Below are 16,021 nucleotides of genomic sequence, written 5' to 3' on the forward strand. Positions count from 1 at the left end.
TATTGGTGTTTGAAGACCCTTGAGATGCGTCATCCTTCTCATTTTCAGAGGACTGCCCGGATCCTTTAGACTGCCCATTAAGAAGTAGACCTGCAAGAAAATAATTAACATAAATGAATTATGAGCAAGCACATTGCATGATATAAGAACTACATAATATAAAATATATATATATATATATATATATATATATCTAATAAGATTATGATTCATACAGCAAAACATTCTGAAAATCAGCCAGATCACCATCCAAAATTGAACAAGTAATACTAGGCGTTTACTACTTTAATACTTTGCAGTTGGGATAGGCTGTTTATTTACAGACACAGTTACAGTAAAGTTACCACGAGTAATGTCAAGAAAATAATTTCGAGACTAAAGATAATTAACTAAACACAATCCATCATTAAGCACCTACAATCATCCCTGCTTTCAGAAAATATGGTCTTCCAGTCAGGACCGGCTCCAGGGCTCTGAGCACCCTGTGCCGGCTGTTGAGAAAGCGCCCTAACCTCGCGCGCAACCGAATTTGGGGGTGTGGCCTAATTACCATAGGCCACGACCACTGTGACGTTATTTGGAGGCGTGCCCGTATGGCACGCCTCCAAATAACGTCAGGCTGGGGATAAAAGTCCAGCACTCCGTCACTGGCTGTGCTACCCCCAGCCCTCTCCAGTCAGTGAATGGTTGCCGCGTGCGCATCCATTCACTTTCTGCGGGGGTCCGGTCCCCAGCCTCCCGATTTCACCACCCGCGGGCCACTTCGGCCCGAGGGTGGAACAGCGGGACAGTACTGTCCCACTAAAATCGGGATGCTAGGAAGGGGTGCCGCCCTCTACGGGTGGCGCCCCTGTGCGACCGCACTGGTCGAACACCCCTAGAGCCGGCCCTGCTTCCAGTGGTTTATTGTTACCAGTGAAGGTGCCGCAAGCCTATATTTCTGACAAAACACCCAGGGTGTCTATAACTAGACCAGCTGGATATATACCCTTGAAATGTGACAAACATTTTTCCAAATAATTACAATTTCAAAATGTAATAGTGGAAAACTTTGGGGTATATTTACTAAGCCTTGGATGGAGACAAAGTACCAACCAATCAGGTCCTGTCATTTTTTCAAACACAGCATGTGACATGACAGGAGCTGATTGGCTGGTACTTTATCTCTGGTTATTTTTTCTGCATCCAAAGCTTAGTAAATAGACCCCTCAGTGTGGTTATATATACACTGCAACTAATTATGGCAACAGTGCATCACACTTTACATAATGAAGTGGAATATGCTGGCGTTCCAAATATTAAAATAGGGAAATTAATATAGAGAGATTATTAATTAGATTGGTAATAAAAATTAAATTGTAGCTAGAGGACTGCTACCTTAGCAAGATAATGCAAAAAGATTGATGGCACAGGAATCAATAGTAGCCTAGTTGGCAGTAGGCTATTTCTCTGTAGCATGTTTGGTATGAAACACAATATGATTAGGCCTACTTCCAGGAAAGTTGCACATTTTAGTGAGATCTAAAGGGCCACTAAAGATGTAAATATATATATATATATATATATGTGAAAATGAAACTACAATTGGTTTAATGTTTTGCATATCAGGAGAGAAGTAATATTGTAATTCTCACCACTTTTACTAAATCAAATCTCATCTGACAAATAAACCATATTTGACTTTTCTATTTTTTAAAAAGAACAAAATCAATATGAAATAGCCATGTTTGGAAAAGGAAATACAGGTTGAGTCTCCCATATCCAAATACGGAATTTTTATAGCATGACTCAGATAATGAAACATTTGATTGTTGATGGTTCAATGTACACAAATTTTGTCTAAGGCACAAATTATTAAAAATATTGTATAAAATTACCTTCAGGCTGTGTATAAGGTGTATATGAAACATAAATGAATTTCATTTCTGTACACAAACTTTGTTTGAGCCACAAAATTATTGAAAATATTGTATAAAATTACCTGCAGGCTGTGTGTATAAGGTGTATATAACACATAAATGCATTATGTGTGTATATTTGGTTCCTATTCCCAAGATATCTCATTATGGTATGTAATTATTCCAAAATACGGAATACTCCGTTATCCAAAATACCCCTGGTCCCAAGCATTTTGGATATGGGAGACTCAACCTGTACACTCTTGCTGCGTCCATATTGATAAGGAAGGTCATTTGAGCCAAGCTCTACTAATCAAGTACACTTGATGGCACCAACAAAAAGCAGAACCCTAGACAGTTTGATCTGTAGGGATGCTCTCAAAAAACATTTGGTGCTCTCCTACCCAGCCATTTAAAGCCATTTCCAAACAATCTGATGGCTACCATATAAGTCTGAAAGCTCATACATAAATAAAAATCACGAAAGACAGCTGCCAATTTTCACAGTAATGGGTGTCTCAGCATATCACCCTGGTATCAGACCTCATTGATACTCAAGATTAAAATACTACACAAATAGGACTTTCATGGACACGTAATCAGAAAGCACCTTTAAAACCACATAAAAAAAAATAATGCAGTATGGCTTAGGTTTGCCAAGTTGATTGTGAACTCAACACAAGATGGATGAAACCATAGGCACAGAATACTAGCCAGCCAACTCCCAAAGGCATACCAATTTCTTTAACATGCAGTGCAAACCATGTTATTTGCCTTACCAAGGATGCCTGAACAAAAACAATACAAAAATATCCATTCTCTCAAAGGGCCTGATTCAGAGCCGGACGCTATTTGCGCTCGCTCGTCAAGAAAATAGGGGTGGCTATTCAAATGAACCGTTCGCTGTTTGCGGTCTGTTCACGCCTCTAGGTCTGAACGAGCGTACAAAACTTGCGGTCGTTTTTTGGGAAACTACGCCCCCTGTCCGCTCGCATCCTACGTCATGTCCGCTATTTATTAGATTAATCGAGTACATCGACCAGCGTATGAACTGCTCGCTATTCTTGGGGTTGGTTTTTGCTACCACAATTTTGCGAGCAGTTCTGGCTATAAAATAACCCAGTGACGTGGTCAATGACGCTGCTGTATTAATTATGCACACCCATAAAACGCCCGTTTTGACCTTTAAGCACGCCTGCGTTCGGATCTCCACTCCCCATTTTCAAGCACCTTCCCCTGTTACCACCCACAAACGCCTCATTCTGTCACTCAAAATAGCAGGCATTCGCAATTTAGCGAACAAACGATTTTCGGCCGCACTGACTGGTTCGCGCATGCGTATTATGATCCGTACGCATGCGCAGTTGGGCAAACATCGCTCGGAGCGAACGAGCAGCCACTTGCGTCCGGCTCTGAATCAGGCCCAAAGTCCTCTGCTGCTGTCATCTCACCCTGTAATTAGTTTGCTCCCATCCCCTGCCACTTCCTACATCATATGCCAGCAGCAGGGAGAGTAGGAGAAATACCTGGGATCGCGCTCCATTCTGCTGTGCAGTGTATATGGTGATTGGCTGTGAGAATAGCGCTCATCACCATTCTGCCTGTGTACCCAGCCTATCGGTGGCCAGGAAAAAACATGCTGTGAGAAACCCAGGTGAATACAACTCCTCTACATGGCGGTTTTATAGGAATTAAACACTGGCAATGAATTGGAGGAGAAAGAATGTATTACAGTAGAGGTGAGGAAAACAATCAAGCTTCAAAGAATGGACAATACTTCAGCTTTACTAATAAGAAGTGAATGTAGCCCCTCCCTCAGTGTATTTCTTTCATACATGTGATAACAAGTAACATTGGTGTACCAGCATTAAAGTCTGTGTGTAGATTAGTGCCAAGATACCAATAAATGCATGCAGCATATCTGTAATGACGCTCATAGGAAAAGGGAGGATTGACTCTTCAATAAAAACCATTTAAAGAGGCTTTTATAGCAACAGTAACGTGATAGGCCTATGTAACAGAGATAATAATTCCTTTAGGCATGACTGGTTCCCTTTGTTAAACCACCTAATGATATTTATGTAACACAAATATTACAGGTTCCTGAACACTACACAAACATTATTGAAAGGGCTATTTGGCAGAAACCTTCTAATTTTAACTGCTGTCATCGAGTATACAAAAATGAATTTAGTATACACAGAAGAGTAGTTAGGTCCTTTATTACCAGCAGTATATTACAATAAGACTGTAGATCACAGCATTAACCTAAGGAAAGCCATATGAAAGCTCAGCACTCCAATGCCACTTTTACGGCATTTATGCACACAGGAAATTATATATACCCAGATGAACAGAAAATAAACATTAACATTGCAACGATCCACCAAAAATATAAATCGTTGTTTAGCAGCAGCAAACAAGTATCACATTAGCCGTTACATTGGGGTCAAAAACAAAGCACAACATTAAAAATGTTGTATCTCCAGGTGTATAACCACAAGCAATCCATGACTCACACACTGCTCTACAGATCAATCGCTTCAACACAAAGCTGTAGATAAGTATACATGGATAAATCAAGATTAAAATGCTCTAAACATGTCCACAGTACTAAATAGAACAAAAACATAGATGGTAGGGTATATCCCCTTGATTTGACCCAAAGAAACAACGTAACCTAATCTCTCACGAAAATACTTTGATGTAATGTAACAGAGCATGAATTGTATCAGAACACCTTACTGAACGGAGGCATGTATCTTGGAAAGTCAAGGCAAAGGCCCGTACTCAATTAGACGCGAAAAGTCGGAATCCGCGGAAAAGTACCGCGGATGACGTAATTTCGCCAGGTGGAAACTTTTCGCGTATGCGGAAAGTCAATGCACTGTAATAGGAGGAAAAGATTAGCCGATGTAAGCAGGTGGAAAAAAAAATGCAGAATTGGGGTTTTGGGGTGCAAACGTCGGGAAACCACTCAGCACCCTTGGAAAAGCTCCTCAAAAGGATAACTGTGTCAAAAAATCCCTAAGAAAAAGTGTGGAACACCCCAAAAAATTACACTGAAAATGGGGGCGAAAAAAGTTCTAAGTTGAGGTACATACAAAGAAAGTAGCGAAATAGACTTTGGGGGGTCTGCAAGTAGGGGTGAGGTGTTTTTTTTTTAATGCAGGTGCTTGTAACAGGTGGGTTTTTCACAATATTTTTAACTTCACTTTACAGACTTTAAAATATGCTTGCAACCATTTTGAAGAACCCCAAATTTGCCAGGACTACTTATTTTTACACAAAAATACTGCTTTATGCCATTCTTCATCACATGTGCAAAGATGCTAATTAGAAGCTATTGAAACAACTTAAGTAACCCAAACAGCTTTATTAGGCCAATTTGGGGGTATCTATATTGATCCCCAATGTTAGTGCACCTTTTTGGGGGGTTCAGGCTGATTTCCCCATTTCTGACAGCACTTTCCGCCTGTTCCGGCATTGCGGCTTGCCGTTTTCGCGTCCTTTAGAATTGAACAGGGCGAAGAGCAGGGGCGCGCCCGATAAGTTTCCGCGGGCAAAACACGCAATGTAGGCGGAAATTAGATTCCACCGGCGGCAGTGAAATTATCTCGGCTAATTGAGTACGGGCCAAAGTTGGTAAATTAATTTTAAAAAATCAGGTAAAGTGAAACAACTGCTTGTCAGGTCACAGAGTTAGTGTATAGGAAACCCTATAAGAAAGCTATCTTGTCAATCATATCAAATTTATTTTATTTATTCATTTATTTACACATATAAAAGTTCTAGGTTGTGATGCTTCAGATATGTAAAAATTCACTGATTTTGACAACAAATGTTGGGTTTAAGGTTTTTTGCACTAGAATGGATTTCTTCCATGGAAGACCTGACAAGTTAAGCGTGAAGAACTGTATAATTTCCATATCTGTTTTGCCCCAACAATGCATAGCTCCAGTACCTTCTCATAAAGACATTACATACCAATCAATCACAGAGAGGAAGTGAACAAATCACTATCCATTACCAAATGCACTGTTATATAACCATATTTACACACCTAAAGCCAGAATCACGACAAAATAATCCACCCAGACTAACACATGCACGGGGACCATTAGTGCCTGAGTGTGTTAGCAGAGACCCTTCACATGCAGTGCCAAATATCTTTTATCATCATGTAATTGTATAGTAGCACCAAATAACGCAGCGTTCTGCAGAGAATATTTAATCATTCAAAACTCACTTCATGATTGGTACCGCCACCCTAATCATGAGTTTTGACAGCACTGCAATGAGCTGCAGAGCATATCAATCAGATATTCGCTTTATTATCAATCTAATGAAAATTGGACTGAAGAAAGCGGAAGTATGGTAGTAGTCAGTTATATATCTGTCCCACTTAAACCAAGTTATTAATATTCATATTTACAAAGTTGCAGATTTATTGATGCAGGATGAATCACACTACTACTGAAACAGTGACACGAGTGCCCAGCACATAAACAGTACTATGTTCCCAATTGATATAAAGAGATTGCACATTGGAAGAATGCTGTACAGAAACAAGCACAGAAAACAAATACAAACATCATTTTATTCTGCTACTTTAAGACAGACATCATTCCTTTATTATTATAGCTGCTGCAAACTTGGGAACCAGACAAGTGTGTCTGCACTTTGTTATAGTAACCAAGGGGATAGTTTGTGGCTCCACTTTGCAATGCTGTTTTGCTGACAAGAGCGCCATAAATCTCTGTATGTAAATACTACCAGAGTCCCTGAAATAATGCATACATTCCACTGTGCTTAAATGGTAATAGGTGTTGGCAGAAACTTTGCACTGATTTACGACTAGCAGGATTGCTTATTTATGCTGAGCCAAACATGAGGACAAAATAACTTGGACCAGAATACTTATCTCTCTGCTGTGGTTGCATCCAAGGGTAATTCAGGTCAGCAGTGGGTCTAACACAAGTTTAGAGAGAGAGAAGCATGGCTACAAACCACAAACTCGAAATCTTATCATAAAATACATTATTCAATGAGATCTTAAATCCATTGCGTCACCAAGAGATGGAATATATAAAGTAATAGCTGTTGCCCGCCGCTTCAAACGCGATGAAATCGCTCCTGCAAACATTTATTTTATTTGAGGTGCTCTAATTGGATTGCTTTGTATAGGGGCTCTGTCGTGGGAGTGGTCCATGTGACCAGCAGCGCTATACAGACTGGTGGCAGAAGCACCTTCACCCACCACTAACACCAATATCACGGTGTACCCTGTGTGCACAGACTGCTAAATAGCCTATCCTAGTCAAGTGAACAAGGGCCCAAAGCACCTCTCCCTCCCACCCATTACCAAGTCAACGTCATTCAATAAAATTTTGTTTTTCTTCTGGTTTGATGGATCAAGATGAAACAAAGTGCAGGTTATATCTAGGAGTGTCAACTACAAAATGATGCAGGTTTCATGAAAATCGGTTCAGTAGTTTTTGCGCCAACTTGGAACAAACAGGCAGACAGACACAGCATTCTTATAATATTAGTATATAATGTTCTATATTTCTAAAGCCGCGTATCCACATGCCAATTAAACAGAGCGATTGTACGATGATGACATCATCATCGTTCAATCGCTCATTAATCGTGCATAAATCGGGCAGTATAATGTCGGAAAAGATTAGCGATGCGCGCTCTTGCTGGTCGTTTCCGACATCAATCATCGTCTGAACATGACAGTCAATCTGCCGATAACGACAGATTTGGCATGTTTGAGGATGAGGGAGGGTACTTGCACTGAACGACATATCGTTCAGTGTAGGCACTACAAGGGATGAGGAACGACTGTTTGAGAACAATGTTGTAATCGTACTGTCGTTACCCCATCGGCAAGTGGATCCGCACCATAAGGCTTGCACAGCAAAATATTGGCAAATAACATGAGTGATAATATTAATCCTCTGCATATTTACATTTCTTAACATAATATGGCAGAATTGTAATTTGAACACAATATTAATGACAACATGTTAAACTCACCTTTGGGAGTTTTGAAGCTCCCATTAATACAGTCATCGCTTTGTCTCTTTTGCGCGGTCTTAAACTCTTTGAGAGATAAGTATAGCACCTTACGCACCACCCTTTCTTCTGACCATGGGATACCATCACTGTCATCCTGTAAAAAAGACAAAAACAAATACTTTAACCTTCATATAAGCATAGTGGATTGGACTTATCGTAAAAAAAGATTTTTTTTACTCAGCAGCATCACGTAAAGTTTGTCTACATTATGAAAAATAAGTTATTGTAACATAACAGCACATTACTACAGTTTATAAAGTGAACTTCCACAATCAATACACTCTAATATGTATCACAGTTTGCATTATTAAAGAATCATATCTCACATTGTTATCTTCCATCTATTCATTGTAGTGTAGTAACATCTACAATTGAGTAGATTGCTCATCTCGTATATGCACGTGTGTTTGTGTGTGTGTATATATATATATATATATATACACACACATACATATATATATATATATATATATACACATATACATACACACACATACATACATGCTAGAACCCGATACAAGCTAGGTGGTAGGCTTAACTCCTTTAAATAAGTAAGTATATTTGCCCTTATCACTGTACACCACATAAAATCAGCACATGTGCATTTCTATTGTTTACTACAGAAATGAACAGTTAATATGGATTATTTCAAAATATAGATCAAAACTATGCACCACATCACTGATTAACCTTTATTTATTCACATACACTGCTACCAAGCCAGGATTGGTGATCACATTATTTAACAACATGCTCATTGTTGTCACTTAACCCCGTGATTTAACCCCAACTTCTGGCTTTGGCAGGAGCCCAGGCTCTGTGTTGTGTCCTCACTTGTTAAGTGACCTCTGACTTTAGAGCTCTCTCAATCAGCAAGAGAAAAATGGATTAATAATTGCATACTCAGCACACAGATAACCAGCTGGAAGTCATTCAAAAGGCATTCCTACATTTTGGGACAGGCATAAAGTCTTCTTAGGCAATGAGGAGGATAACAATAAAGCTTAAATATCAGAAACAAGCATTTGATGATAGTTTTTCTTTCTAAGCACAATACTGCCTCTCGGAAATGTAGTCACAACACATTCCATACAAAAATAGGCACAGTCCCGGGGAATGGCTACTGTACTGACACTTGTGCTACCAACACAAAGATTCACATCAATGCAGTCATTAAATAGATTTATTTGAGGGTAACTCCACGTTTTTGGGTTCCAGTGCGAAATGTGACTATCTAGGAGCAGTTTGTTCCACCACTAATAATACAGACACGTATGTATCACAGCTATTTCACCCCAAGCCATAAATAACACTTAATATCAATAGTGAGAGAATTATTCGAGCCAATAATGGTAAATGCACCAACCATATAATCAGTGTTTCAAATCCGAGTAAAAAGAACAGTATAGATAGAAAACAGAGAGTATCAAGTCAGAAAAGTGCTTGTGACAGCCCAACAAACAACATATATAGTATATTAATGTAAAGTATACCATTATCATGTAAAGGCTTATTATTTAAAACATAATCTTAGTAAGAAACTGAGCATGCTGTAAAATGACAATAAATACCAAGGAAGGACACAAATTTAGTTACACAAAGATGCATTCCAAGGTGCGAGCATGCCCATCGGCTGAAGTCTACGGCACCACAAGATCTGTGTGCAGAAGGGAAAGCATTCTTCACTGACAGGAGGGGGGCTTCTGTCCAATGAATGGCAGGGCTATTAAGACTAAAACACAAGCTGACTTGCATAAAGGAGCTACTTAATAGTAGTCGACACAGACTATAGAATATACTATAGTTTGGTAGAATTTATATTTACATGTACTGTGCAGCAGAATGCAGGCTATGGTGAGATTCCAGGCTCAGCGGATGATTGCAGTGTACCCCAATCAGCTACAACATTAAAACCACCTGCCTAAAATTGTGTAGGTCCACCTCATGCGCCAAATTCTAGGAGCTTTTGGGGGTGGACAAAGGTCAGCAAGGGCACTCTGACCAAGTCTGCGGCTATACAGGAAGCTGTGATGCACTTTGTGTTCCGATACCTTTATATGATAGCCAGGATATATTTTTTCAGCACTTTGTGCTACAGTAGCTGTGGAATCTGATCGGACGGGCTAGTCTTCGCCCCCCACGCACATCAAAGAGCATTGGTTGCCCATTGGTCACTGGTTTACCGGTTGTCCGTCCTTGGACCACTTTGGTAGGTACTAACCACTGAATACCAGGAACACCCCACTAGACCTGCCATTTTGGAGATGCTCTGACCCAGTCATCTAGCCATCACAAATTGGCCTTTGTCAATGTTGCTCAGATCCTTACACTTGCTCATTTTCCTATTTCCAACACAGTAACTTTAAGACTGAGTGTTCACTTAGTACCTAATATATCCCTCCACTTTACAGGTGCCATTGTAATGATATGCACTTCAACGGTCAGTAGTTTTACCGTGATTACTGATGGGTATATATAAATGGGACTATTGGACAGGAAGTATGTGCAGTGTTTGTGGCAAAATATTCCCTCTGCACAATCATATCTTTATTGCAAATATTGTCAATTCTGATTATACTCTGAAAACTTTACCTATATATGTGTGAATGTTATTAGTAGAACTAGGCCGTATTTGAAAAAAATTGGGCAAATTATGGGCCTTTGATGCAGGAAGAGACTTTAGGAATTTAAGGGGGCAATTGAATTACATGGGGGAGCAATGTATGCAGTTGAATTGGTGTGCGAATGCCAGCAACTGCACTCGTACATTGCGAGTTTCATAATGTACCTGCAAATGCATGGTGCTAAGCTGCCACATGTCATATGTGTACTGTACATCGCCGGTACATCATGATGCAGCATGCATGTATACATACATGGCATGTAATTGAAATTACCTCTAAGAATCAAAGCTCTACTTAAATTTAATAGTGTACTCCATTATACATACAAGAATTTCCTCTGTTAACCATTCACAAGGCCTGCTCTCAGTCCCTACAGAAGCTGGAAGATTAGATGAAGAATAAGTACACATAAAATTAAATGTTAGGAGCAGTACTGTGTATACAGAGGTTATATGTAACCCATGTCCTTACACCAGTGGCTAAGCACTACATTTCAAAAGGCATCAGTCACATATCTGTACAAACTGTGCACGGGAACTTATTATATATTTAAGGTAGTCTTTGATTCTAATAAGTAAATAGTAGCATGGAAGAGCAACATAGCTACAGATCCTATCATCCCAAATTATAAAATTGCTCATTAAGCTCTCCAAACTTCTGAAAGTCACCATTACTGAAAGACTAGGACCAACGTGTGCAGTTTAAAAAATAATCTGTTTCAGAAGCAATTGTTTCTATTGAGCAGATGCGGTTTCTTTTGATAAAATGTTCATCCGATATATTGGAAATGTACGTATGGAGGGTCATAGTCGAATAGACTGTGTTAAAGTTGCATTTATGTATGTGTTAATTTTTATTCAATGTAAAAGTCACACTTCTTTGTTTTGTGTATGAGACTCGCATCACTGTGTCCAGAGGGGTTAATGAGTATTAAAACTTAACATACATTATGATATAGCTTAGATGAAAAAATAATTAGCTTAGATGAAATAAAAAAATAATTGCCATACTCAGGGAAACCCATCAGATCTGTATATACAAGTTTAACTTTCCGCTCAAATAAGGTGTGAGCAGAAACCAGACTTAAGTGCCGGCTGTGATGCTTTTAGCGCGGCACTAACAGCATCGCAGCTGGCACTTTAGTCGGAGAATGCCAGAAAGCGCGTCTGAACAGGCTCTGTAACCTGCATCTCCTGACTAAGTGCAGGGCGCAACAGGGATAATCGGATAGCTCTGGGAACTCGTTCCTGGCGCTATTCACATCGCGTTAAATTGAATCACCCCCACCGACATATTAAATTTCAGGCTTGAGAAATGGCGGCTTGCGAAATTGAAAAAGAAAGGCTTACAAATAAACACTGTAAAACCTGCACCCTTATTATAGATTAAATAAAGTTATTGCAAATAAAAACTAAAAAATAATGCATGAGATCTATTACTTTCTACCTACAGATATACTGGAATTCACACTTTTGTACTCTTTATATTACGAAGGTTCAGCAATTAACTAGCTAGCATAAAAGGGAAAAAACACTATAGTAAATTTTCATATATAAATGTACGTACTGTAAAAGCAATTCAAACTCAATTTCCCCTCTAGTTGGTTGATTTTCCTGTGCCCTAACGGAAACCCTTTTGAAAGTTGATTATGCATGACAACATGAAAAGCAATTTTGCAAAACCACTGTATCACTTCACAGGCTCTTTAAACATTCACAAGGATAACCAGTAAGTCAGAGGGCAAATTTTCTTACAACATTATTAATTATGGGTTTGCTAGGTATAGGATTATATCACCATTTTAAATCAACATTCAATAGTATTCTATCAGATTTAATCCTGCTCCTATTAGTTTCCACATGCATTTTTACTAGGTTTACTTAAAAAAACTGGCTAAGTCAATTAAAAACAAACTACTATAGTGTAGTATTTGTCAGGGACTTCACAATTGCTCCCAGGTTTTTACATTTGAGGGTAAGCAGTAATTCTTTTTGGGCCTCGGTCAATGTTTCCTCCGTTCTTATCTGTGCACACTCTTGCTACGACGCATGCGGCAAAAGGAGCGTAGGCACTAAAAATTGGGGTGTGTGAACATGACATGCCACCATTTCTTGTCACTGGGAACATTCCTTTCCATTCCATATGCACCTTAATGCCCGCAGTAGTAGTGCCCCTTCTGCAGTGTTCCTTATACAGGGCCCGCAGTAGTAGTGCCCCTTATACAGGGCCCCCAGTAGTAGTGCCCCTACAACATAAAGACACAGATACACATACAACACTATACTTACCTGAAGCCACGCTCCTTCGCCCGCCACCATCTGACTGATCCCTTTTCAGTCCTTGGGCTGATCAATATGGGAGAGAAGTCAGGACGTCTCTCCTTTAACCCACTGCTGGAGCCGGAGTTCAGGAGTGAGCTCCAGCCTCTGGCTGCTTTTGCAGGGAAGGAGCTGCCATGTGCCCACTGGCAAATTCTCAGCGGACGCCCGGCAAATTGAGTAGGCAGCGGCAACGCTGGCCCTGGCTGCAGTAGCCAATAAGAATCTGCCGGACTCTTACTGGCTGCTCCTTGACGGCGGCAAAAAAAAACAGCCGTCTGGTTCAATACAGCACCCAGGGCACGTGCCCTGCTCGACGACCCCCCCCTTAGTTACACCACTGACTATGGGTCTGATGAATGGCTGAAAGCAATCACCTATAATTTCTCCTACATAGTGCAGTACCCCTCCCAATGAATAACAATGGTATTTAGTGGTTTTTAAATAGGACAACCAGGCCAATAAACATGTCATTTTTCAGTTGATTTCCTTTACCAAGCACAACAATGGGGTAAATGATGCAGGACATGTATGGTGGCGGCTGTTCTGATGGGAAAATAGATTTTGAACTTGCAGATAGGAGTTAAATGGGTTTTTGTTTTTACAACTTATTACAAACTTTATATACACATACACACTAAAGAAAAAAAAATCACTATAGAGACATTTTAATGTACCTAAAAATACTGTAAATACCCTTATTTGCTGAAATACACCTGTTGGCTGTCATTTTTAAAAGATGCAAAAGTCAGCCATCTGACATCACTTACCTGCATCCAACACTTATGGGCACTAACTGCCTTCTACGCTGTCCTGATATCTAATTTGCCACTTTTTTTTTTTTAAGATTCAGTGTGATTTCCCAACTCTCATGTACTTCACACAGGACGCACAGTGCAGATTAACGTGCGACATCCACAACTCGCCATTTCCAATTGAATTTCAAGGGAACCAAGAACACACTTCAATAAAATATCCTGCGAAATGCGCGTAGTTAAACCCCCAGCACAGGACACAGAACCTGCGACTGATTGAGTTGGCCCCGTCAATTAATTATTTGTGTGTGAAACACTTGAAGATAAAAAAATATATTTCTGGTGTGTACCACAGAGTAAACTACTCATGGTTACACTCTACAGCTGATGTGGGCAACGTATAGTTCTGGAACTTTATTAGAACTCTCAAACCATGCTGGGACTTCTAGTTCCAGAAAAGCTGCAGAGCCAAAGTCTGCCTGCTTCTCTACAAGTCACGGGAGCATACTTTCAAATATTTAGTCCACAATTCAAAAGTAAAAATCTTGCTATGTGCAGACAGGTTGTAATATACAAAACTCAACAGACACCAAAAGCTTGGATTTCATTTATTACTACAGAATAGAGGCGAGAGGCACTTCTAACTCTGCTGCTAAAATTGGATTAAGCGGCTACAGGAAAACAATTTTTGGCAGAGCACAACTGTGACAAATCCTGAGCATTCTGACCACCAGCTGAGTCTTCTTAAAAATAAGTTGGGTAGCAGCCAAGTCCTCTTTGTGGAGTCGCAGCTTGTCAGGCATCTTAGGCAGTAGTCAAGGCAGTCGCATGTGCAGTCACAACTTTACACAGAAGGCTTTTACTTAAGTCAGGATAAAGAAAAAAAAAAATCTAGTGTATTACATAAGAGTTATCTTTAGGTAAGGAACGTCAAAAATAGAAATCCCTTGCACAAAAAAAAAGTAAGAAAGTACAACTTGCACTGACAGATATTATGCAACTGAATGATGTTCAGTCAACCGAATCTTAGACATGGTCGGTTATGAACCAACAGAAGGTCCAGCCGTCACTGAAGCCTATGTGACCGTCGTTTCACCTATCACCAAACTGGCAAATTTAGACAGGTCAATCCTGATGAAGGCAGGTAGGTCTGTCAGACCATTGCTAGGTTTTGGTAACACCGAGAGGGTTTTGTATGGGATGCTGGCAGTCGGGATCTCAGCTGTCAGAACCCCCATACCGGCATCCCGACAGGGCTAGCATAAACCCAACCCTCCCGTCACTCCGCTACTTACCTTTGGTATCCTGGCGGCAGGTATTGTGAGGGGCGTCGGGATTCCAGCGCAGGTAATATCAGTGCTGGCATCGCAGTCGCCGGCATACTGACTGTATCCCCGTTGGGAAGCATACCAGTCTGAACCTGTGGAGATTTAATATAACTTTTGCATAGAGGGTAGGAAAACAATACTTTTTCTAAGGTCTATACTGAAAAGGAGCTGACAGAAAAATGGTGCTATGGGATGAGATATCCATGTCTACCTTTAGAAGGTAAAATATAACCAGGAGTATCCGGTATTCTATTTTTTAAATATAATTCATGGACTATCAGTGCATGCTAAGGCTGGTAGGCACCCCACAATAGCTTAGTAACAGAGCAAGCTATACCCCCACTTTGAGGTAGATGAGGGTCACACATAACAGCTGTGACCTCTGGCAGTATATGCAGAAAGATTTGGAGAGTAACTTTGTAAAGCTGCTGCAAAGATCAACAAAGCTTTTAATAGGTACAGTGCCTTGTATACAGTGTTTTACTTTACGCTAAATGGGGTTGTAAATAGAACCATGTAACTTGGAAATATTAATTAGCAAAAGGAATATAATCAACAATACTGCTAATGAACCATTTCTGATCCATTATTTATTGCAGGCGCATTGTAAAGTCATTGCTGGGAAGGAACTCCTTTCTGCAATAACTACTGGCAAGTCTCACCTCGGTAACTCAATCTGCTTCAAAATAAGTCCATGAAAACACTACAATGTCACCTGCATTTTATCTAAATATTTAATTACTATGAAAAACGCTTCAAATCCCCCAGTTCCCTATAAATTTCCTCCCTATCAACACCAGAATTCTTCCATCTCGCAAGCTCGCAGCATTAGTGTCAGCCTTGACTCTGTCCTCTCTTTTATGCCTTTCATCTCTCAGTCCCATTGTATCCAAGTTCAAAATATTGCTAGAATACCCCATAACATCAATTATTCCATCTTATTCTGTTTCAACCACTGCAACCTCCCCTTATTTGGCATTCACCTCACTAATCTGTCCCTGCTTCAGTACC

General features: G+C 40.0%; 1 protein-coding gene across 1 annotated transcript in view; it reads right to left on the minus strand.

Moving 5' to 3' along the window:
• Nucleotides 1-16,021, minus strand: part of JARID2 (jumonji and AT-rich interaction domain containing 2) — a 205,152-nt gene that overhangs the window by 119,764 nt on the left and 69,367 nt on the right. The window contains exons 2-3 of the mRNA XM_088471638.1: nt 7,944-8,079; nt 1-90 (exon numbers count right to left, since the gene is read on the minus strand). The exon at nt 1-90 is cut by the window's left edge and continues 43 nt beyond it. Of these exons, the coding sequence (XP_088327764.1) occupies nt 1-90; nt 7,944-8,079 (226 nt within the window). The remainder of the gene's footprint in view (nt 91-7,943; nt 8,080-16,021) is intronic.

The sequence above is a fragment of the Taudactylus pleione genome, unplaced genomic scaffold (genome assembly GCF_031769625.1).
Source record: "Taudactylus pleione unplaced genomic scaffold, aTauple2 ptg000116l, whole genome shotgun sequence".
NCBI lineage: Eukaryota > Metazoa > Chordata > Amphibia > Anura > Myobatrachidae > Taudactylus > Taudactylus pleione.